General features: G+C 24.2%; 1 protein-coding gene across 2 annotated transcripts in view; it reads left to right on the top strand.

The window, feature by feature from the left end:
- The first annotated feature begins 757 nt into the window (after positions 1-757).
- LOC101240546 (uncharacterized) overlaps positions 758-26,495 on the top strand; it is a 121,682-nt gene continuing 95,944 nt past the window's right edge. For both annotated transcript variants that reach the window (XM_065796003.1, XM_065796002.1), the window contains exons 1-5: positions 758-906; positions 10,410-10,554; positions 10,729-10,816; positions 14,492-14,565; positions 25,360-25,565. In XM_065796003.1, coding sequence (XP_065652075.1) covers positions 794-906; positions 10,410-10,554; positions 10,729-10,816; positions 14,492-14,565; positions 25,360-25,565 — 626 coding nt within the window. In that variant the 5' untranslated portion in view covers positions 758-793. The remainder of the gene's footprint in view (positions 907-10,409; positions 10,555-10,728; positions 10,817-14,491; positions 14,566-25,359; positions 25,566-26,495) is intronic.

The following is a 26,495-nucleotide window of genomic DNA, read 5'->3' as shown; positions in this document are numbered from 1 at the left end:
TGAAGATATTAAATGTTTTAGCATTCAAGCAGAAAAGTCTGATTCCATGAATTTCTTGATTAAATCACATTCCAGGGATTTGTTAGCTATTAAGTAAAAAGTAAAAGAAAAGCAAACTTTTATTGAACAGTTTTCATATCTTGAAAGAAAGTTTTTTTTTTCCTGTAAAGTAGTTTGACTTTTTAGTATATATTTTTGTAAAAAAATTTTAACTGCATCACTTTAACCATTAAAACAAAAGATTGACTGCAGTAATTCTTGCTCACAAAAAAATTATTTGTTATTTAGAAACCTGAAATGTTTAAATTAAAGTTATGTTAGCATATTCTATGTTTATTAATTTATTTTTGTAAAGTTTGAACATGTTTTTGGAAAAAATATATATATTTTCTTTCAAAATATTAAAAAGAGTAATTTTTATTTTAATCTGCACAATAGAAATTCTTATTTAAAGATAAGTTTAAAACACTTAGTGCACTTAGTTTTTGGTCTGCATATTTTTAAGTGATTTAGTGACAATTGCTAAGTGCATGGCTAGCATTGAATGTTTTACCTTAATAATTTTTAACGGAAATTTGAGAAAAAGTTATGGAAAAATCATGGAAAAGTCATAGAAATATCATGGAATTTCATTTTCAAATTTGAGTGGCCACTCAATTTTGAAAATGAAGTTTGAGGTTTCTAAATAACAATAATATATATATATATATATATATATATATATATATATATATATATATATATATATATATTTTTTTTTTTTTTCTAGATTTATAGTGTATTTATATTAAAAATGAGTAAAAAAAATCAGAAAAGCACAAAAAGTGAAAACAGTTTTTTTATGCAAGGAGATCAAAAGATCATAGTTGGTACAAAACTTGAAGCGAAGGATTTTTCTGGAGAATGGTAAGATTAAATTTAAGAATATTGTCAACCTTATTTTTAGTAGAGCTAGGGTTAGATTTAGTTGAATGAAATCTTTGTTTTCAGTTAGAAACGCATGCAGTTTTTTGTTTTGTACTCTAAGTTTCAAAAAAAAAAAAGCAAAACTAACAAAATAGGAAATAAAAACAAATTTAAATTAAAAAAAATTAATAATTTAAATGATTTGTATACTGTGTTTATTTTTCTTTAGAGTAGTTGTTTTTTTCAGCAACAATATTAGATAAGGCAAAGCGAAAAATAAAAGTTTAAGTCAACATTAAAAAGGATGATTTTGCGATATTTTATTTATTATTTATTATTTTTTAAGAAGCTTAAATAAAAATTGCTATCTGTTTGTAAAATATATTTGTATGATTTTAATGTTTAACAAGTATATATTGTCCCTATATAAAAATGTCTAAGTAATGCATGCATATACTTCATGTATAACTTTTATTATATAATTATGTTTCTTTGATAATAAGGATACACGCGTTTAGCTTAGTCATACAAATCCCACCACTGCCTTTTTTTAAAATTCTTTATCTTTTAAATACCGCTAGTATATATATTATATATTTGCTCTGTAACCATTTATCTTTTTTGTATATAAAAAATCTTTTTGTTGTATGTTTTTGAATAATACACATCAGTTCACATTCATATTTATTTTTAACATTCGGTTCTGTGAGTTTAGTTCTACCCCTCCCCCTTCCTCCCTTGGTCTACTATGTTATTGGTGAACAATAACATAATTATTGGTGAACAATTTTAATAATAACTATTATTAATTGTTATGCAATTATAGGGTGTAACAAATCATTTTTTGTTAATAAACGTCTTATTCAAGAGGTATATGTCAAATAAGGCAGTTTTAATTTCAAAGAATTTTTTCATTCAAAGAATATTTTATAAAATTATAAAGGAGTTTTATTTTCAAATAACTTATATTTTAGTTAATAAATTATTAGATAGATGAAATCTAATGCTTATTAAATTATATCAATTTTTTATTGTTTGAAAACAATTTTTTTCGCATTTGCAAAGGCGTGCAAAATAATGATAACTAATATGCAATAACCTTATGACTGTAAACTGTTATCCATTAATACAAAATAGTGAATTTTTTAGTTTGTTAAATTTATTTACTTATAAAAAATTGTATTAATTTGAAGAAATTAAAATAAAAGGGAACTGAAAATAAAATAAAAGTTGTTTTGACATTTCTTTTTTTATACCTTTTTTTTATTTTACCTTTTTTTATTTTATTTTACCTTATTTATTTACCTTTTTTAATTATCCTAAAAGTTGTTTTGATATTTTGATATGAAAACTATAATAAACATAATAGTTCTATATATTCTATTAAATTATATATATTTCAGCGAAACATAAAAAAATCTTTTTGAAACTTTTAAAAGTGTTTTTAGAAAACAAACAAACATTACTTCACTTTAACGATAATAAAAAAAGTTAAAAAAAAGCTCGCTTTTTGAAGAAAGCAATGTTTTAGCATGGTTTCTTTTAATGTAATTGCAAATGCATTAATTTTCACTAAAATTTTCATGCTTTTGTAGACGCATTTATATAACTATTGTACTATCTGTAAGTTATGTTTAATGTATATAATATAGGTTTAACTCCATATAAATTGACAACAAAGATAGACATTTGAATTTGATTTAAAAATTGATAAATGTATTTAATCTTAGATTGTTTTCAACAAATTTATCTTGTGTCGTACTAAAACAGATAACCATATTGACTAATAGTTCTGAGCGAAATTGACATATAAGTCTATGCCTAAAATGCTAGTCCCAAAACAACTGTGAAAATAATAAAAACTGTGAAAATAGTTCTGCACCAATCAAAATTTAACAATCTACCTTGTTTTTAAGCGAATTCTTTACGCACATGTGGCCCTAGGTACAATCAAACTATATGGCACTTGGAAAATTAAGGCCTCAAAGAATGTCATCTATTAACAAACTCCAATTGAGAGGAAACTTATAGAACACCACATATATATTTTAGTAACAATTAATATGATATATAAGAACTTATAAAAAAGGCATTTCCTCAAGGTGAAAAAAAATTTAAAAAACCTGTGGCAAAAACTAGACCATCAAAAAGCTTTTTCCTATTATAAATTGCTGTAGCAACACTTTCTGATAATCAAAATAAGATTAAAAATTTTTTATAATCACCTCATTGAAAAGCATTACTCAGAACTTTATAGTTTTCAAATAAAGTGGGGTGGCCCTAGGTAGACAAACTTTCTCTACCAAATTAAACTTTCGGTTATGTATTTCAATTTTTTCTTTTTTTTACCCAATGCTTATATATGTTTATATATATATATATATATATATATATAAATATATATATTTATATATATATATAAGAATATATGTTAAGAAGCGTTACGCAGCTCGCATTTTGCTTGCGAAAAGGCGATTTGCCTACGCGTACAGCAGTTTAGCGCTACGCAAAAACTTATATCTTTTAGAATATTTAAATTATCTTTTGATTGTCGTTAACGTGACGTAACGTAACGTTTATTCAGAAGAAATAAAGTAAAAGCATTTAACCGCAATTGTAAACTAATAGATTTTTTGCTAAAGAAACAGTTTGTTTCTTAATTTTTTTTGTTGTTGTTAAAAATTAGTTGAAAAAAAAAAAAAAGTGTTTTAAGTTTTATATTAAGGAATTAAATATATAAATTCCTTTTAAATATAAAAATTATTTTTAGTCATAATAGTTTAAAAAATGCACGATTTATTTTGATATGTTATTAATAAGGTATTTTGTTTATTGTTATTTCAATAACGTAAAGTTTTAAAGACGTCCGTTTAATTTATGAAAATAAATTATGATCGCGAATATGTTATCGGTAGCCGATAAATAATAATAATAAAAAACTCTATTGTTTAAAAACATTATTAAAAAGAGTTCACAAATTAAATAAAAAAAAAATTATCAACAGTTAATAAAATAACCAAAAACCAACTGAATCGATGTATACAAAAACGTTCTAAGTCATAAAAACTATTTTTAAGTCAGACAACTTTAACTATGTATAACACATATATATATATATCACAAATTTTGATATATATTTTAACAAATCTAATATTTAAAGATGTCAAAAAGCATCCAGATTTTTTTTTTGAATTTATTAAAGTAATAATTTGGATTTAATAAGTTTTTCTTGTTCCCCGAAAAAATAGTTTTTATGACTTAGAACGTTTTTGTATACATCGATTCAACTGTAAAATCATTAGAAAATAAACAAAGATTATTTTACGTTTCATGAAAAAAATATTTTTTTTCAAAATAAAATTTAGTTCATATTTGAAAAAAATAATAAAAATGATTTTTTAAATAAGAACTTAGATTTTATTTGTAACTTTTGTTATAGTAAGAAAAAAATAAACTGTTTGTATGATTTTAACGCGTTAATAAAATAACTTTAATTACAATGCGGTACTTGAAAAGACGCTAGTGACGCAATATAACTTGTAATGATGCAAAATATATTTGCTGAGTTGAGTTACTTAAAAATGTGTTACGCGTTTTCGCTACGCAGCGAAATCTCGTAACAAGGCCTGATATATATATATATATATATATATATATATATATATATATATATATATATATATATATATATATATATATATATATATATATATATATATATATATTTATATATATATATACATGTATATATATAAATTGTTGCATTTGAAAGTACAGAAGGTAAAAAATGATTTTTTTAACAACAAATATATCACTTTTAAATACTTTTGACTTTTATCCAACATTTCCATTTTTTTCATAAAGTTAAAACCATTAATTTAATTGGAATTTAATCATTTTTTAAAAAACCCGCAAAAACGCAAATTTAATTGACCAGAATGTTTTTAAAAACATTCCAAATGTTTTTAAAACATTCTGAATGTTTTTAATAATATAAACAATGTTTTTATTTTTATTTTTCTTAATAAAATGTTTTAATTTTTTTACTGTAAAACATGCCCAGAGTGTTGCTACATCGTCTATCTTATAGTCTGCTGCTACAAAGGAGCGTTGCTACATCAACTATCTTTTAGCCTGACTCGCAAGGGAATCAAAAGTTAAAATGCAAGACCATTCCGGTCTTGCATTTTATTTTTTATTTTGTGTCAACAAAATACAGAAAAACTTTCTGACAACCAGATAGGATTTGTATATATATATATATATATATATATATATATATATATATATATATATATATATATATATATATATATATATATATATATATATATATATATATGTATATATATATATATATATATATATATATATATATATATCTATATTTATATATCAAGGGCTTCTTAAACAGGTCCTGACAGCTCATTTTCTGTAAAATTAGCAAAGGCTGACTTTTTTGCGGTTAAAATTATTTTTTATCCTTGCTTTTGTAAACAAACTTCAGACACAAATAAAGAGCTTTATTAGGACAAAACATTTTGATTAAATTTCGGAAGCAAATATTGTAGGCATTTTTTTTATGTTTATAAATAAGTTAACTACAATAAAAATTTAAAGAGTTTAGCTAAAAATGACTAAATCTAATACCAATAATAAATTTTTTGATAAAAACAAATAAATATATTAACTTTATTTTATTAAAATTATTTTGACTTTTTTGAGTTTTTTTGACTCAAGGTATTTTATTTTGAAGTTGAAAGTTTTGCTTGTTTTATTAAACATTCCTTTCTAAAATCTTCAGTGTTTTTTACAATAATTTAAAAAAATAATGTTTGCTAAAATGCAGCAAACTTTTACAAATTAAAATGTTTAATTTGTAAAAGTTGGCTATATCCAGTAAAATAAATATCTCCAGAATCTTCTGAAGTTATATATATTAAAAACTTAGGTACTGGTCCACAATGCTCATAAGATATTAAATAAAAAGTTATTTTCTTTCTAATTTAACTAAATTGACTTCAAATTTTTTACAATTGAATTAAATTGAATAGCGTCCATTTTTTGAAGTTTTTGAACTCATCAGGTAAACTATTTCGTTCAGAGCACATTAACCCAGTGATATCTCGTTTTCTAGATACTATTGGAATACAAGACACTGGTATACCTTTAAAGACTGATGGAGGATGCACTGGAACAAAACTACCACCTTTGATTTTTTTAAATTCTGCATCTTTAGGCCAGTGCTGAGCACAAATTTGCTTATAATCTGTAAACACAAAGTTTGCATTCGGAAGTTTTTTAATTCATAACTCGCGATCCTCAGATTTAAAGGGAAATCTATACATTATGACATAAACATTATCTTTTATTTTTGATTTGTAATTTGAGGAGCAACCATAAACACAGCATTTATTAGGCATTTTACGAGTTTAACTATAATAGTTTAAATCAAACAAACAAAATCCTCATTGAAATTATACTTCTTTGTAAAAAAAGTCGGCCTTCGCTAATTGTAATACCTAAAAGTAACCTATTTAAGCATTGTTATCTATATGTATTCAAGTATAGCCTACTATATTTTTAATCTGAATGTGAAGAGATGTGTATCATTCAAAAATATACTACAGAAATATTTTTATATGCAACAAAGAAAAATGGTTGCAAAGCAAATATATGACCAGCGGTACTGTGGTACAGCGGTACTAAATTAAATATGCGTATAGGGACAATTTATACTTGTTACATTAAAATTATACAAATATATATTTTACAAACAGATATCAATTTATATTTTTGCTTTCCTCTTTTAAAAAAACACTTGAAATGTAGGAAAATCATTCTTTGTAATGTCAAATTAAAACTGTTTTCTTTTTGGTTTGCCTTATCCAATTTTGTTGCTGAAATTAACAACCAACCTAAAGAAACAAAAATAAAAACAGTACACAAATTATTTAAATTATTATAATTTTTTTATTTTTCTCCATTTAAATTTATTCTAATTTCTTATTTTGTTAGTTTTGCTTTCTTTGTTTTTGAAACTTAGTTTTAATTAAAATTTTTATTAACTTAGCCATTTTACCTAAATAATATAAATTTGACATACATAACAAGCATTAATTTAATTTTTGTTTTTTAAAAAATTTAAAAATTAAATTAACACTTAATATAACATAAATTGCTTATGGGCATTACCAAGTTGTCTAAAATAAATTACTCAAACATGAACATACAAGATGAAAAAATCTTACACCTTTTTTGCTTACAAAATGTAATTGTTAGTTTTTTTTTTTGCACAACAGTCACTAATTTTTTTTGTAGTGCTTGTGATTATATTTTAACTATACAAATTGTATTTTAACTATACAACTTGTTGACTTTATGATATAAGTTATTTTATACTGCAACAATGGTTTTGTCTTTAGTAGAGCAGAATTATATTATTATAAATGTGAATTTAATCATTACATAATTGCAACACAAAGTTATAGTAGAGTTAGTAAAAAAAAAATATTTCCTTAAAATCCTTGGTGTGAAATACCGTGTAATATAGCAGAGGTGGAATCAGCCTCAGAGAGGCTGTTTCCACCAACAGCTGTAAAATATCAGAGTACTAACACTGCCATGTTGCACACAGATAGTGGCTCTGTTCGTACTTTTGGTGTGCATTGTCCAGGCCGTATTTGGAGCCTTTTGTTAAACTTAGGGTTTTTTACTATTAATGAGGCAATTGCTTTGACTGTTAGATAGTGTACTGAAAACTATCTGTGCTTTGAGTCAAGTTCTTTTAACCAATTTAAAAAAAGATTTTACCCATTTGTTGAGAAACTAGGTTTGAATTCACAGACTATTCTTTTATGTGGTTTCATTTAGTACCGTTTCACTTTATTGCGTTTCTCTTTGTTTTATATCGCTCTCTTTCATCTCCAGACTGCACTCTTTTTGATTTTATTTGTAATCTAATTGACCAAGTCCTTTTTCTTTACCTTTCAACAAATATCGTTGTTGTTGGTGACTTTAATTATCATCACACTAAATGGCTTGATTCTAGTGTCAGTGACTCTGCAAGTGTTAAGGTCCACAACAATTGCCTTTCCCAATCTCTAACGCAAGTAGTCAACTTTCCAACTCGCTTTCCAGACAATCTGAATCATCTGTTTTCTCTACTTAACTTGTGTCTTGTTGCTGATCCTAGTCAGTGCTCAGTTTTTCCATATTCACCATTAGGGGCTTCAGATCACAGTTTGATCTCTCTAAAACTATTATCTCATTCTTCTTCATCATTAGAGTCCCCCTATCATTGTATCTTTTACAACTAATTTAAGACTGGCTGGGATTCTTCCTGAGACTTTCTTTCTAATGACCCTTGGGTAGAAATCTTTTGTCTTCCTGCTAACAAATGTGCTTCTTATGTAACTTCTTGGATTCAGGATGGCATGGAATCTTTTATTCCCTCTTGATAATTCTAAGTCAAGCCTCACACTTCTCCATGGTTTTCCTCTTATTGTGCTGCTGCAATTTCTAATCATAACCATTACTTCTGTATCTATTGTCAACACATTTATCTAGAAAACATATGTCTGCTTTTTTTGAATCTTTAATTAACAAAACCTAATCTCTCATCTTGAATCTAATAACTTACTTTCTGATCATCAATATAGATTTCTATCTTCTCTTTTTACTATTGATTTGTTAACGCTAATAACTGATAGGTTTTATCAAGCATGTGGATAGATGTGAAAGGTTAAGGCTATCACTCTTGACATTTCCAAAGCCTTAGATAAAGTTTGGCATGCTGGTCTTCTTCATAAGCTCTCTTCTTATGGTGTGTTAGGTAACATCCTTAAACATCAGTTCTTCAGAATTCGCTCCCTTTATCCTGTTTTCCTGATTTATATATATGTTGCAATCTTTCAAGTTGTCTGGTTATCTTATTTCGTTATCTTGCTTTATAAACCTCATCTTTTCTCTTACAGTAACCACTCTAATAGTGGTTGTTTGCACCCCTGTTGAAATTAAAGATGTTAAAAAAAAAATCAATCAATAAAATTAAATTGTTGCTTTGTTTTAAAAGTCCTTCCCTAATATAAAAACGTTTGATTAGAAAAGATTAAAGTTTACAAAGCTAATTCTTTTATCTTGTATTTTAAATTTGTTATCATTCGTATATACATGGAAACATACATAAATTTGAATGTACTCAAAACAACTGACAAGCTGCAGTCATGTTACTGCAACAAATTATTATAAACATGGTCAGGAATAGCAATTGTATGCTATTCCTGACCAAGTCTGTATTATATATATATATATATATATATATATATATATATATATATATATATATATATATATATATATATATATATATATATATATATATATATATATATATATATATATATATATATACATATATATATATATATATACATATATAACTATAGATTGTTGCATTTGGGAGTACGGAAGGAAAAAAATGATTCTTATGCCAACAAATACGTCACTTTTAATAACTTTTAACTTTCGTCCAACATTTGCGTGTTGTCAGAATTTAATTTAATTACAAATTAATCATTTTTTAAAAATACCGCAAAAACGCAAATTTAATTGACCAGAATGTTTTTAAAAACATTCAGAATGTTTTTAATAATGTAAACAATGTTTTTATTTTTATTTTTTTAATAAAATGTTTTTATTTTTATATTTTTTAATAAAATGTTTTTATTTTTATTTATTTTTACTGTAAATCATGCACGGAGTGTTGCTACATCGACTATCTTATAGCCTGACTCGTAACGGAGTGCTGCTACATCAACTGACAAATAGCCTAACTCACAAGGGAGTGCTGCTACGTCGACTATCTTAAAGTCTGACTCGCAAGGGAGTGCTGCTACATTAACTGAGGGTTTGGTTGGGGCAGGCAGTCTTTCAAGTAATAAAATAAAAAAATTCCGGTCTTGCATTTTAATTTTTACTTTTTGTCAACAAAATACAGAAAAACTTTCTTACGGTTGTAATATATAAATATATATATATATATATATATATATATATATATATATATATATATATATATACTCCTAACTGGTTAGTTAGGAGTATATATATATATATATATATATATATATATATATATATATATATATATATATTCTTGCATGGTCGTCAAAAGGGTTTTTCCATAAACTGTCATTTTAAGTGAATTGCTAATGAACCTGAAATGAACTGAAAAAAGTTTAAACTATTTTTGTTCCGCATCATATTCTTGAAAATTATATCTAGCGTTATTGGAATGTTGATTCTGATCTTCTCCAAGACTTGGCGTTTCAGATTCGTCATCAGTAGATTCAATTTCAGTGCTTTGATTTTCATTAGGCACTTGTTAAATATCCTCCATAATGCATTGTTCATATTCCTTTGAGTTTTCGTCTTCCGAATGTAAGAAATCTTGAATATCTGCTAAAAGCTTGAATTCTGATATTGTTTCAATTCATTTATAGGTATCCTGCACGAGTTGTTAAAATAAAATCTGATGAGAAGATGATACTTGTTCATTTTGAAAGATGGAGTTCCCGATTTGATATTTGGCTTCCTTTTAATAGTGATCAAATAAAAATACTCAAATGTAATAAAACTAAAGAAAAGGTTTGTTTTCTTTTTTTATAAAAATATTATTCAATATATATATATATATATATATATATATATATATATATATATATATATATATATATATATATATATATATATATGCAGTACTTTTTTTTTGTATACACACCCCCAGAATTATTTTTTTCTTAAAGATATCAATTTGTTTAGAAATGGAGGCTAGGTGACAGAGTTGTTGCTAAATGGGGACCAGCCGCAAAAATGTATCCTGCCACAATTTCAAAGTTTGTATCTGAATGTAAGGTTTTGTAAACTTACAAACACTTTATAAAGTTTAATGAGTTAATAATCATTGGTAATTGCCTAATATAATTATAAAATTATCTATTTATTTATTCATAGTTTTTACGTAACTCAAAGAAATGTTTTAAAATTGAACCTTTATATGTAGATACATTCCAAAACCCTTAGTTAATGCATGTTATCTTAAAATTTTTTTATTTTTGACATGTGCAGTAAAGGATAGAGATTTTTTACTATTGTCTAATTGGATATACATAATATTAATAATTATCTGCACATTTTAATTTTTGAATCATGCTTAATCTCCAGTCACTAGAAAAAATAAAATGAAAAATAAAAATAACTTCTTTTTCATTATTTACATTGTATAAGTTTTATCAAATATGTCAACTTAGGATTAAAGTTAAGTAAACTACTGGTTAAGGTTAAGTCAACTACGGTCAAGGTTAAGTCAACTATGAGTTAAAGTTAAGTAAACTATGGTTTAAGGTTAAATCAACTTTGGGAGAACTTTAATGATTGGGACAATTATTGAATAGGACAAAACCAAATTTGCATAGAAGCAACTACAGTTAGGTAATCAAACTCCTAACAAGAAGTGTTAGACACAACCATTCAACAGACCGAATCATTCCTATTATGGTCTAAGCATAATGGCATTAGATAATATTGTGCTTTAAAGAGCAAACGGTAGTTTTAAAAACAATTTCGTTTTACTATTTATTTCTTAAAACATTTACAACACAACATTATTACAACACAACATTATTGACTTATGTTTACTTTCTCACAATTTATTTTTTTTTTTTAATGAGGGGGCAATCAAAAAAAAAAAAAAAAAAATAAAAACTATTAACAATTTTTTTTAACAAAAATTTTTTTTTCGTTTATATTTCCTTTTTAACATTTTGGCTTTAACAATTTCTTCGCCTAATACTCATAACACATTTCTAATCGATGTTCATTCTAAGATAAATCTAAAAACTTAATAATAAATGAAAAAACTTTTGTTAAAAAGCAATTTCAAAACTAAAAAAAATCATCTTTTCATAAGTTTGTTACATAAAGTTTACTAAAAAAAATTCTCTAAAGTAAGTTTGCCTACAGACTTGATTATGGTTTATTTGGCAACCCGTTTATAAGCAGTTATGAGTGGATTAAGCACTTTTATATATTAGCACTTTTGTAAGGGGATGAAAAAATTTATTGAATTGAAACTATAAATAATAAATTAAAATTTAGTAACAAAATTAAAATTATAAATCAAAAAAATAGTTGAATACGAACATAAAAAAGTAACTACAATTAAATTTGATAAAAAAAATTTTCTTTAACATGTTTGAAAATTTTAATAATAATTTTTACAATTTTTTTTTACTATTTTTTTTATTTAAAAAAAATGGAAATAAGATACATAAAAAAATAGATTTTAAATTTTTAAAAAAATTTTAATTAAATTAATAAAATATATTCGACTTTGTTAATATTTAATAATAAATTTAATTTAAATATAATAAAATAAATTTTAATTAAAATTTTTTTAAAACAAAAAGTGGAAAAAAAATTTAATTATTTGTTTTTTTTTTTAATCTTATAAAAAAAATTATTTCACAATTGTGGTTAAAATGGTTTTTAGATCAATTAATTACTGCCTAATGTTTTCTGCATTAACTATTTTAAAAGACTGTTTAAATAATCTAATTGAAAAAAGTTTTTGCATAATGTAAATGGTTTAACACATAGGTGAAATCGCCATTTTGTACATAAAATTCAAACGGTGTAACACTTTTTTACTTTTTTATAACATTTTGTTCAAAATTTGCATATATTTGATTTTTATGAGTTTTTAAATTTTTTTAGATAAAACCAAACACAAAATTAATTGGAAAAAATTCTTTAGATGTTGAAGATGCAGTCAAAAACGTTCTTAAGGGTCTGTCCATTCAAGATGCAGCTAACAAACAGCTAACAACTTGTGGAGCTAAGCGAGTTTGTTAAGTTGTTTCAGCAAAAATAGAGTTGTTGTTGACAATGTTAGCTTTTTTAAATGCTATGAGTTATAGAGTTTCACTTGTATTTATAGTAACTTGTATTTGTTGTGTTCTGAGAGTAAACTACTAGGATTTTAAAAAAGGTAGAGCACCTACAGGAAGTTTAGGGTTGTCTAACAAAGTGGTTGGGTGACAACAACTTTTTAGTTGCAGTAAAGCATTTTGTATCCCATGCAAAACCATCTGTTGATTATCTAGTGCTGTTATTAATGGAAAACCATGAAAGCAACATTTTATTTAAAATTGTAAGATTTTTAAAAGAGAATTCTATGATTTTATTAACATTTCTGCCACACTGCTGTCATATATTGCAGCCATTAGATGTTTCAGTGTTTGGGTCTCCTAAAATTTATTTTAGATTGGCTCAGAATGAATGGTTGGCTTCTAATCCAGAAAGGATTATGAACATTTAAAGTTTGCCTCAGCTATAATATGCATAGCATATAATATGTCGTTGAAAATAAAAAATGTTTGCAGTAAGTTTCTAAAATATGGGATCTACCACTCAATAGAAAAATATTCTGAGAAAGTTATTTATATTATCTAGTGTTAGTAACAGACCTCTTCCAGTTAAACAATCAGAAATTCAACAACCAGATAATCAACATTTATATGAAAAAAAAAACCAAGCAGGTTCTTCAGAATCGTCAATAAAAATAGTTATATTCATCCATACCCTAAAGCACCATCTTAAAAAAATTTTCTAGAAAAAGGAGGGAACATAGTAAAGTTCTATATTAACTAAAACTTCAGAAAAACCAGTAAATAAAAGAAAAAATATTAAAACTGATAAAAATAACACAAGCACACACTAAAATTAAAATAACACACACAAAAATTGAAATAACACACATATACTAAAATTGAAATAACACACGCACTAAAATTGAAATAACACACATACACTAAAATTGAAATAACACACACACATGCTAAAATTGAAAGGAGAGAAAGAAACAGAAAACTGTTTTGATTCCGTTTTTCACTTTTCAATGATGTATATGTAGTAATTGTAATAAAAACATCAAAAAGTGTTATTATGAGTTATTGAAGTTGACAATTTTATTACATGTATTTTGCAAGAAGCAGTGTTTTTTTTTGTGTGTTAAACATGAATAAAATTTAATTTTTTATATCTAATAAGTAACTTTGTTGTTGAGTTTTTAAAGTAAATTAAATACTTAATAAGCAAATACTTAACTTAAATTAATAGATTCTTATCCAAGCTTTTACACTATTTTGTTTTACTTAAAAAATCATTTATTTTGTTTTAAATAAAATTTATTGTAAGTAAATTTTGTTTTTAAAATAAAATTTTTTTAGGTTTTATCAATATGCAGACATGTATGTCTCCTTAAAATAAAATTTTTTTATTGTTGAAATATTTTTTCAGCTATTATTGAAATATTTTTTAGCTATTGTTGAAATATTTTTTTAGCTATTGTTGAAACGTTTTTTTAGCTATTGTTGAAATATTTTTTCAGCTATTGTTGAAATATTTTTTCAGCTATTGTTGAAATATTTTTTCAGCTATTGTTGAAATATTTTTTTAGCTATTATTGAAATATTTTTTAGCTATTATTGAAATATTTTTTAGCTATTGTTGAAATATTTTTTAGCTATTGTTGAAATAACGTTTTATGATGGAATCAAGAAAAATATAAATAAAGCTTCATTGAAACCTGATACAGAGGTAATATTTTAATATTTATTAAGAATTGAAAAATTTTGTTATACTGAAAATGTTTTTAGTGTTTTTATTTGTTTCAAAAATGCCAAAATAAATTCAATAGGAACATTTTAAGTATTAATTTAAAATATGCTATATAAAATAATATTTGAGTAAAAAAAATTATAAACCTTTTTAAAGCAACTTCAGATATCCTTAATTGATGTCTCAATTATCATTTGTGTCATGCGCAGCGGCCTTGTTCTTTAAGGCTTGTGTTTGGAGTTTTTAATCAAATTCACTTTAATGATTGGTATATCTTTAACTAAATTATGTATTGCAGTTATTGTTAAATAATTACTTAAATCAAACTATTTTTTTTACAACTAAAAACTACATACTCCAATTACCTAATGTTCTTTCTAAATTTTATAATGAGTCATTTTATAATGAATACTTCATAAATTATGTCAATGCGAAACATGAATTTGATACTTATTATATATTACCATATATTATTGAATTTATTTTTTCAATATTATGATCGTTAAAAACCATTTATAGGTTTATAATTTTTCTTATGAAAAAATATCATAACGTCTTCAAATATCTACTTAGTTTTTAGAGCAATGTTGTTAGAGTTATGCAAAGTACTAATAAAGTTTGTGTCAAATTTGTACACGTCAAATTTGAAGCGATTAATTAAATTGAATTTGTGAGTGTTGATTAGTTAAATTGAAATCGAGGGTGTCTACAATATCTACTGTTAAGGTAATTTCTCTATTATTTTAATAGAGAACAACAAATAAAAAAACCTAAAAATAAAAATATCTAACAATATTAAACAAAACAAACTTTTATTTTGTACTACTTCTGCATTAAATTCATGTTATCATCGCACTTCTTAATATTACTTCAATGAGTGACTCGGATCCTTTTTGTAGATTCCTTTTTCATGATGATTCTTGGGCTAATGTCTTTTTTGTTTTTTCACTGCTGAAAATTGCACCATAGAATCATCTAGATTTAAGCAGGCATGGAAGCTTTTATTCCTTCTTGTTGGTTTCATGTCTCACTCTACACCATGGTTTTTTCCTTTTTTATTGCAGCTGTTAACATAATTTTTTTCATCTTTTATACAAGAACTTGAACAAATATCTTTTTTTTTATTACAAGATGCAAAAATTCTGATGCTAAGGTCCATTATATAAGGTTGCTCAGGTCCATTATGTAAGGTTGCTAGGATCAATTAAGATGGTCCATTATAATGCTAAGGTAATTATACTCTAAATTACTAAACCTCATATTTTATCTCAGAAATTTTAGAGACTTTTGGAAAGTCTTTAATAATGTTGTTAATAAAGGCAAGTCAAACATTTCATTTCTTATACATGGGTCTGATTATGTTACCTCACTTAAAGATAAAGCAAAAATGTTTTGTAAGAGTTTTCCTTTAATTGATTTCTTGGATCGTATGACACATTATTCCATTGTTATACATTCAAATCACTCTTGCTTATGACCACATTACTACTGACCTCTGATGGATACCATATATACAATCCACTGCAAAGTTAATCTGCTAAGGTTGCCTCTGGTGATTTTCTTACTCTTGATTCGATTCTCCACCTCTATAAATCTCTTATTTGTCCTTGTTTGAAATACTGTTGTCATATTTGAAGGTGCAAAAAAAAAAAAAAGAAAAAAACTATTTCTAACATTTTTTTAAGACACTTTCATTATAAATATAAATATCCTTGTAGATTTCTGTTGATATTGATATTGATGAACATGGTTATGATTATAATCCTGTTGATGATAAAGCCATGGATTCTGATGATATTCCAAATGTTCATGTAGTTAGTTAAGATTATATTCCATTACTGAAACTTAAATTGCATTCCGAGATTCAAGCCAAGCCATGACTTGCGTCCACAGTTACTTACCTTAACTTATATGAGCAAATTATAGTTTCACATAGGTAGAAAAATTTGACATTTTTTAAATACATTAATATCTTTGAAATTTTTTTTTTTGATAGATATTCTTAGGAGGGATAAAAAAAAGATATTTTTATTTTTTATTAATATTAAATTATAATTATTCAACTTGTTTCATTCTGAAAAAGCTTCCTAAGTTTTCTTTTATTTATATAACGTTTTTTTTTATATTTTAATTTTTTCATATTTATATCATCATTGATGATGTAGTTAGAGAAAACAAGAACAATAGATAGATGTTTGCAGTTAAACTTTGAATGAATTTGATACTTTAAGCTATTTTGATTGTGTACACTTTAATTGTGTACAACTTTAAATACAGTTTTAAAAAGTTTAAATGATTATTTACATATATTGTCTTCTATTATATTTATTTTCATTTTTATATTATAAATGAAAAAAAAAAAAAAATGCTTACTAGTATTAAATTTTTATGACAAAACTTTTTTGACAGTTTACACAATCCTCTTGTAATTTTTTAAAGAGCTAAAGCAACTTTTTAATTGACAATTGTCTATAAAAACACTATATATGGTATGGAAAGTTTACTGCACATTACTGCATGAAGGTAGCAAATTTAAGCGGCGAATTTAAATATCTCGTAAATTTTGTATAAAAACATTATATATTAACGTTACTATATATAAATGTTATGTATATAAGCGTATATATAAACATATATTTATATATATATGTATATGTACATTTATATGTACATATAATGTGTCAAAATGTATATAAACGTATATATATATATAAATGTTTTGTATAAAAACACTTGTTTATACGTTTATATACGTTTTGACAAAACGTATATATAAATGTTTTGTATAAAAACACTTATTTATACGTTTATATACGTTTTGACAAAACGTATATATAAATGTTTTGTATATAAACATCACTATATATAAAAGTTACTGCACAAAGGCAGCAATTAAATTTAGGCGGCGAATTTAAATATCTCGTAAATTTTGTATAAAAACACTATATATGATATGGAAAATTTATTGCATGTTTCTGCATGAAGGCAGCAAGTAAATTTAAGTTGCGAGTTTCATTATCTCATAAAATTTGTATTTGTAAATTAATAAAAAATAATTAATTTTTGTATTTATAAATTTTGATTTTGTAAATTAAACTTTTGCATTGTAAATAAATTTTGAAAAAATTTCAAAAATTTTTGTAAATTTATTTATCCTCTTTTATGTCTTATGCAAATATAATAAAAATGATACCATTCATTGTAAGTTTGATTTTTTTGTTGTTACTATTTTCTGTGCACTTTACCAGCAAAGATAGTACCAAAAGTATTTTTAATTTACTTAATAAAAAATATTAATGCCTTTTATTTATTACTAACTGATCAAACCCATAAAAATACAGGTCTCTGTAAGTCTATTCCACGCTGACCTTTTCTATACTTTTCCTTATATACATATCCTAGCATTTTTGAGGGATTCAAAATCTCCCCTTTCAATCTTGCCTATATATTATTAGCAAATATTAGCTGTCAGGACTTGTACAATACAGGTCATGGTAAATCTGTTCCACACCAACTATATCTTAACTTTTTAATATTATTTACAATTACAATATATACAAAATAACAAAACAAAGCATAAAAAGTTATCATTTTTCAAAAATTTTATGATATAGGTAGTTTTTCAAAATCCTAAATCATCCAGATCAAAGGATCTTCATAATTAAGCAGTTTTTTTTTTTTCTAGCTTAGAAATCTTAAAAATGTTATTTTAAAAGTTTTTTTTGCATACACTTTAAATGTGCTATTAAAAACATTTCACTAAATAGATAAGTAGATTAATAAACTGCAAAAATATTTATTGTAGATGTGCCTATTTTGCCTTGTAAAGGGGCCATTCCTTTAAAAAAAGAGGGTCAGTTTTTGTCTCCATTTTGAGCTCTTCATTTGTTCTACTGTATGCTAAAAAAGCATCATAGGATCTAAAAAAACAACAACTATGATATGTAAGTATAAAAAGAGTAATGATATCTAAACATATCAAAGGTGTTTTTTCGTAAAAAGCTTATGTTCCTTTGCTCACCTTACGTATATTTTAACATTTTTTTTTAATGAACCCACAGAATTTACAAAAATAAAACAGAAGATTACTAAAGAAATATGTAAAAACCTGTTTTTTTGTTGCATTTGCATTCTTTTTTAATTTAAGTAAGTTTTTGTACAGAAAACGTTGTTTTCGAGTTAAAAACTTAGGTTTCTTTGCTTACCTCAAGTTTATTTAAACATCTTTTCTAATAAACCCTTAAAATCTACAAAAATATAACAAAAGATTCCAAAAGAAATCTGTGAAAACCTCTTTTTTTGTTGCATTTGAATTTTTTTTTTAATTTAAGTTTGTTTTTGTACATTAAAAAGGGGTTTTGTCGTAAAAAACTTAGGTCAGTTTTCTCACCTCAAATTTAGTTTGAAATTTTTCTAATAAACCCACAAAATATTCAATACTCTATTAAAAGATTCCAAAAGAAATCAGTTAAAATCTGTTTTTTTGTTCCATTTGCATTATTTTGTTACTTTAATTAAGTTTTTGTACAGAAAAAATGGTTTTGTCGTAAAAAACTTATATTCCCTTGCTTACCTCAAGTTTATTTTAATATTTTTTCCAAAAAAACCCACAGAATCTACAAAAGTATAACAAAAGATTCCAAAAGAAATTAGTAAAATCATGTTTTTTTGTTGCATTTGCATTAATTTTTAATTTTAAGTAAGTTTTTTTCACAGAAAAAGGGGTTTTGTCGTAAAAAACATAAAAATATATAAACATCATAAATCTATCGTTTATGTTACTGGTAATGACAGAATTGGTGTTCAAGGTGTGGCAACCAATAATAGAACAAAGTAGCATTAATGCAATTAACTATAAAAACTAGTTTTGTAATGTTACCGGGAAACACAATTATTCTTACCTCAAATTTTATAGTTTGAGTTTCTCATTACTTGTTGACTTATGATTAATCAAGTAAGTTTCAAATGATGAAATTTTATGCATATTTTGCATGAAATCATCTTAATGACCTGGAAATGTTTGCTAACTTTAAAAATGCTTTAAAATAAGGCAAGGCAAGAGACTTAATATATACATTAATATATCTAAGTATCAAAATAAACAGATAAAAAAAAGTGTATATATATGTATATATATATATTTATATATATATATATATATATATATATATATATATATATATATATATATATATATACATATATATATATACATATATATATATATATACATATATACATTTATATATATACATATATGCATATATGCATATATGTATGTATATATGCATATATACATATATACATATATACATATATACATATATTCATATATTCATATATACATATATACATATATACACATATATATATATATATATATATATATATATATATATATATATATATATATATATATATATATATATATATATATATATATATATATATATATAAAACCCTCTCATAGACAAAAATCATATGAACAGTGCTCAAACCATCAATCAAGTTTATTGCACAGCCCAGTTTTTTTTTATAAATACTGGATTTTATAATAATAATACAGCTATCATGAAATGTATATATTTGTGCTATGCTTCTTAAGTAATGGTTTTAAGGTAACTTAACTAAAAATGGAAATGAAGACTTAAATAAATTAAAAAAAAATCACTATTATAGATAGACTAATATTATAAAAAGCTTCTAATTGAATTAACTAAAATATTAAAATTTAACTTATAATGAACAAACAATCTTATATTAAGTAATAAAAATTATTCATACCATCAAATAAGATTGAAAACTCTTTATTTGTAATTTTGTGAAAAATATTGATTAAAATATAACATACTTTGGCAGCTTTTTGTCATTATTATTTTCATATTTAAAGAGAAAAAAAAATTGCAACTTCTTAATAACTTAGCAACTAATCAAACAAATTTTATTTTAGAACAACGTATAAATAACTGTATAACTTCATCAAAATAATATAAATACAAACTTAAACCTGAATAAAAAGAATCTTTTTATTCAGTTTTATCTTTTAAAGATAAATTAAAAATTAAAACCTACAACATGTGATAAGCTGTGCCACTAAAACTAAAAATACAAACTAAAATATTGTTATTCAATTGTAAACATTTTTTACAGAAACATTTGTTGAGTTAGATACAAATAAGCAACTTTTAAAGAAGTTTTTAAAAGTAAATTTAACTTTATAAAATCTAACCTGATTATCACCACCAGACTAATGCTGTACTAAATAATTAGATTCATATAAAACATGATTGAATATCTGACATAAAATTATCTAAAAGCTACAAAAAATAAGAAAAAAACTTATATTTAAAATAAGGTCATTGTCAGCTTCTATAAAATTAAACAGCTTGTTAAGATGCAATTTTAATATAAAATATACACCTACAAAAAGAACATGTTTCATTAACTAAATGATTAAAAAATTAAACTTTAGCAACTTTAAAAACAGATTAAAAAAATTCAAGTTATTTTTATTCAAAAGTATATTCAATAGTTATACTATTTGTGATAATGATAAAAGAGAGATTCAAAGATATTCCTCAGATTTATAAAGGTTAAATAATAAATACAGAAAACCTCATCGTATGCACATCTACAATGTCTTGTGCATTATCAGTTATTAGTATCCCAGTTAAATCTTCCAATATTATATGGAATATAATACTATTTTAATGGTTTTCTAAATTCTGTCATAGTTGCGCATTCAGTTTAGAATAATTAACAGATATCCAGTTAAAATAGCTGTATATTTAAATTAATTTAACCTCCATATTTTATTATTACCTTGATCATAATTATTTAAATTTTTTTATTTTTACATAAAAAAATTGTAATAAGTTTTTTTTTAAATATAAAATTAGTGATTCAATTGTGTTTTTATTAAAAGCATACTTTATTAAACCCCCTTTCTATTTTTAAATTATTTAAATTTTTTTATTTTTACATAAAAAAATTGTAATAAGTTTTTTTTTAAATATAAAATTAGTGATTCAATTGTGTTTTTATTAAAAGCATACTTTTTTAAACCCCCTTTCTATTTTTAAATTAGTTAAAGTTAGCGGGTGGCAAGTTCAAATCATCAGCTTGCTTTTTTTAAAAATTTTTATTATTTAAAATGCAGGACTAAATAACTTTATAGTTCTATAGATTTTATATTCTTCATATATATAAACATGTTATATACCCATTTTCTTTACATTAACTCAACTTGTAGAAAACTTGAATTGCAAAAATAAAATAACATAAGTATCTCTATCATGACATATAAGCGCAACAAATTTCTCCTGGTGTTTTGATGTTTTTAGAATTTTTTAACAAATTCTCTCCCTTTTGTTTGTTATAGTATATGTTTTATATATGTTATGTATTATATACATATATTATTTATAAATACATAGTATACATAAAACTTCAAAAGTATTTTATTTTGTATTGTAGGGAAAAAAAAAAAAATGATACCAGGGTTAGGATTCGAACCATGACTTTTTGTTTCAGAAACTCTCTGATCTAACCACTTGGCCACGCAGGCATATTGTCTAATGAAAATTAAAAAACTATATAAGTAATAAAATAATTTATATAATGGAAATAAATGCTACAGATCAAATTTAAGGAGATGTTGCCGCAATGCAATTTTCAAGCGAAAGTAAAACTGTAAAACTTGATATGTTTTAATATGTTTTAACACTACATAATTTGAAGTTTTTGTAAGTTAGATATTTGCATACACTATCGTTCCCTTTTCTTATAAAAAAAAGTGCTACAACTCTTTTTCGCTATTACCTTGGTTGTAATGGCTGCCAAGAGTTCTGTGTCAAACACACTCAAATGAGCATTAATATTAAGTTTTGTTCATGATTGCATAATATTAAAATCACTGTTTAGTTATATTTTTTCCTCAAGAAAAATAAAGGAAGAAATTCAAGAATTGCTCCTAAATGTCACTTCCAATTTTTCAGTTATAGCCTGTAAAAATAAGTTTTACTGTTTGTACATGTATATATATTTTATTGTATGTACATATATATATATATATATATATATATATATATATATATATATATATATATATATATATATATATATATACATACATATATATATATATATATACATACATACATACATACATACATACATACATACATACATACATACATACATACATACATACATACATACATACATACATACATACATACAATAGTGCTCAAAAGATTAGCACGCAGCAGAATCAATAAAATTTTTTCCTTTAGAACGTAAAAAATAAAAAAAAAGATAAAAAATTATGAGAGAAAAAAAACACAAAAAAACACAATGAAAAATATATATTAAATTTTTTGGAAGAAATTAATCATAAAATAAGAAAAAAAAAGCTCCTCATAAGTTAAGCACACTTAGGTTTGAAGTTGTTTTTTAAGTCAAATTTTCATAAGGAATGTGACCACCTCTATAATGGAATCTTAATAAGGAATGTGACCGTCTCTTAATAAGGAATGTGACCACCTTTATGCCTAATGAACATCTACTTATTGAATTGAAAAGTTTGCAACAGTATTCAACTGTCAAACTATTAAACAACTTTTTAAAATTTTCAGCTAAAGTTACTGGTTCTTTGGTAAGTTTTCGGTCCAATACAGTCCAAACATTTTCAATTGGATTCAGATCAGGTGATTTAGCTGGCCACTGAAGTGCCTTGATATTAATTTGCTCAAACCATTCTGTTACAGATTTTACTTTATGGCATGGAGCATTGTCTTGTTGAAACATCCACTCTGGTTTGTTACCAAAAATAATGTCCTTGGTAGGCATTAAATAGTTTTCAAGGATGTCAATGATTCTATGTTGGTTCATTCCGTTGTATAACATGTGTAAACCTGGGCCATCATATGTGATGCAACCCCATATACCAACTGAGTGACCTCTACCTTGTAGCCTTGGTAAAAGTGACTATTATACTTTTGTTTGTGGTGCCTATGAACAATTACTTTGTTTTAGAGCATAGTAGTTAGATTCATCATCACTAAAAACAATTTTTCTTAATTCATAATTACTCATTTTTAAATTTGCTTTGCAAAATTTAGTTAATTTTAAACGATCTGTTGGTTTTAATATTGGTTTTCTGGCAGCAACATAGCACCACAGCTTACAGTCTATTAGTCTTCTGTTAACTGTTTGCCTTGATATTTAATTTTTAAGCGCCAATCTGTTTTGCTGAGAATTTAGGATTTTTTTCTGGCAGTTCTATAAATAGAATTATCATCAATCATATTTGTCTCTCTTGGTTGCCCACAACGCTTTTTGTCAGCAGTACTACCATTTTCATTAAACTTAGCAATAGTTACATAGAAGTCTAATTACACATGAAGGTGAAACACACTTTAAAATACAAGATATTTTAATGTTAGAGTGACCTCCCATATTAAGGCCAATAATATGCTGTGTGATTTCTTGACTTATTGTTTTTCTTCCCATGGGAAATTTTCAGACTTCTATTATTATTATAATAATCTAGAATTAAGCAAAAAGATGAATTAATTTAAAACAAACTATTAAAATACTACATACTACTTTAAATATATTTTTGTAATATTTCATTAAAAAAGAGAGTTTAATTTACTATGATGCAACTTTTATCGCAATAAATTTAAAAAAGCTTTCCTTAAAAGCTTTAAGAAAAGCATGCTAAACTTATGAGCAGCTTTTTTTAATGCTTAAAATACCGCTTAATGTATGTACTTAAAAAAAAGAATGTGCCTAAGCAAACTTTTTTTAATTTTCTATCTTATTTTATCTGGTTATGTCTTGTTAATTGATAAATAGAAAAAAGCTTTATTCTTAAAGCTTTACTAACTGTAAAAATAAAATATAGAAAAAAGTAAATTTAATTCTGCTGCGTGATTCTATATACAGTAGTGATCAACTTTTGAGCACTACTCTCTCTCTCTCTCTCTCTCTCTCTCTCTCTCTCTCTCTCTCTATATATATATATATATATATATATATATATATATATATATATTAATATATATATATATATATATATATATATATATGTATACAACCCTCGGAATTAGAAAAATTGAGGTCGGCAATAATTTGCCGACCTCAATCTTTAAGAGGTCGGCATCAGGTCGGCAAAAAATATTTGATACAAAGGTCTGACCATAAAGCATAAAAACCAGGTCGGCAATTGTTTGCCGACCTGGTTTTTATATATATATATTATATATATATATATATATATATATATATATATATATATATATATATATGTATATATATATATATATATATATATATATATATATATATATATATATATATATATATATATATATATATATATATATATATATATATATATAAACAAATGATAACTTTTAAAACTAAAAATAGTTTTCAGATACAAGCGTTTATAGACAGATGGAACTTGTAAATTGTTATCTAGCAACACAGTATATATTTTTATGAAAAGTGGTTGACTTTTCCGCAAGAGGTCTTAAGATCAAAGTAGTTAATTTACCTGCAAAAGGTCTTAAGATCAAAGTGGTTCACTTAGCTGCAAATTGTCTTAAGACCAAACTCCTTTATAGTAGTATCTTACTAAATTTTTTTTGCTTCAAAATACATATAAAAGTTTTTGCATTGTGTGTTGAGGCTTGTATCTTTAAGACCAATTAAAAAAAAGTACTTTGAAAAATAATGTAAAATTTTGAATGATTTTCTTTATAGAAGTTATACAGACAGTTTTGTTTTGGTTTACCACGGAAACAGATAATTGCATCAAATAAATTGGATAGTTCTTCTGAGCAATCAAGATCATCTAATAAAGGAAAAAGAAAACTAAGTGAAACAACTTCTAAATCTGACTATATAACTGACCTTCATTTGAAAAAGCCATTTAAATCACAAAATCTTTTAACTGATGCTTTAGAAAGGTTTTTATAAGTATTATATTTTATATATTATAACAAACTATATTATTTTATTAAATATTGTTTTTATATTACAGTATTAGCTATATCACACTTGCACTTTAGTTAAGTGTTGAAAATAAACTGTTCTAAATATCAGCTGATGATTTTAATCAGCATATACAAAAGTTTGTACAAATATTTAATTTGTATAAATTTTTAATAATTTATTTACGAACTAAGTCATCTAAAATTAATTCTAAAATTAAATCTTGTCATAATTGATTGTTTTTTTAAAAGATTGCTAGAAAAAAGATTCTATTGAGCAATCCTTTAAAATTTTCATCAAATTTTTAAAAAATTTAAAATTAAATTTTAGGTTGCCTTGTCAGCAGTTAAAAGCTTTTCTTGCATTTTAAGTCAAAAATGTTTAAGTATTTATTCAAAGTCAAAATTGATTTCTTTGCCCCAAAAATTCCTAAGACTTTTCTCCTAGGTAAGTTGTTTTCATCACAACTAAAAAGTCTCTTCTGCCTGATATGAAGTTGGTTTTAATGCCACCAGTAGCAGAGTAAATCTTAACTGCAGAATAATTTATAATCAAAAATAAATATAGATATGTTTTAATATAATAGTATTTAAAAATATTTATCGATAAATTTTTTTACTGTTATTATATAAACATTTACAATTGAAAAGAAAATTAATTTTTAAGGCCTGATAATTTGTTGCTTGAAAATTTCTAGAAAAAGTTGATATCAAATTTTTTAATATCCAAAGAAAGTTTTTCTGTAATACTGGGGTTTTAATCACAACTCTTTTAACATTTTTTGTTAAAGTATAAAATAAATTTTTTTCATTTAAATTATTTGGCTTGAAAGTTTAAATTCTTTATTTTTGTTTATATTACTCACACTTAGATTATTTTGCCTGAGCATTTAAAATTAATATTTT

This window comes from Hydra vulgaris, chromosome 04 (genome assembly GCF_038396675.1).
Source record: "Hydra vulgaris chromosome 04, alternate assembly HydraT2T_AEP".
NCBI classification, from domain to species: Eukaryota; Metazoa; Cnidaria; class Hydrozoa; order Anthoathecata; family Hydridae; genus Hydra; species Hydra vulgaris.
This window is presented reverse-complemented; position numbering and strand designations above follow the sequence as displayed.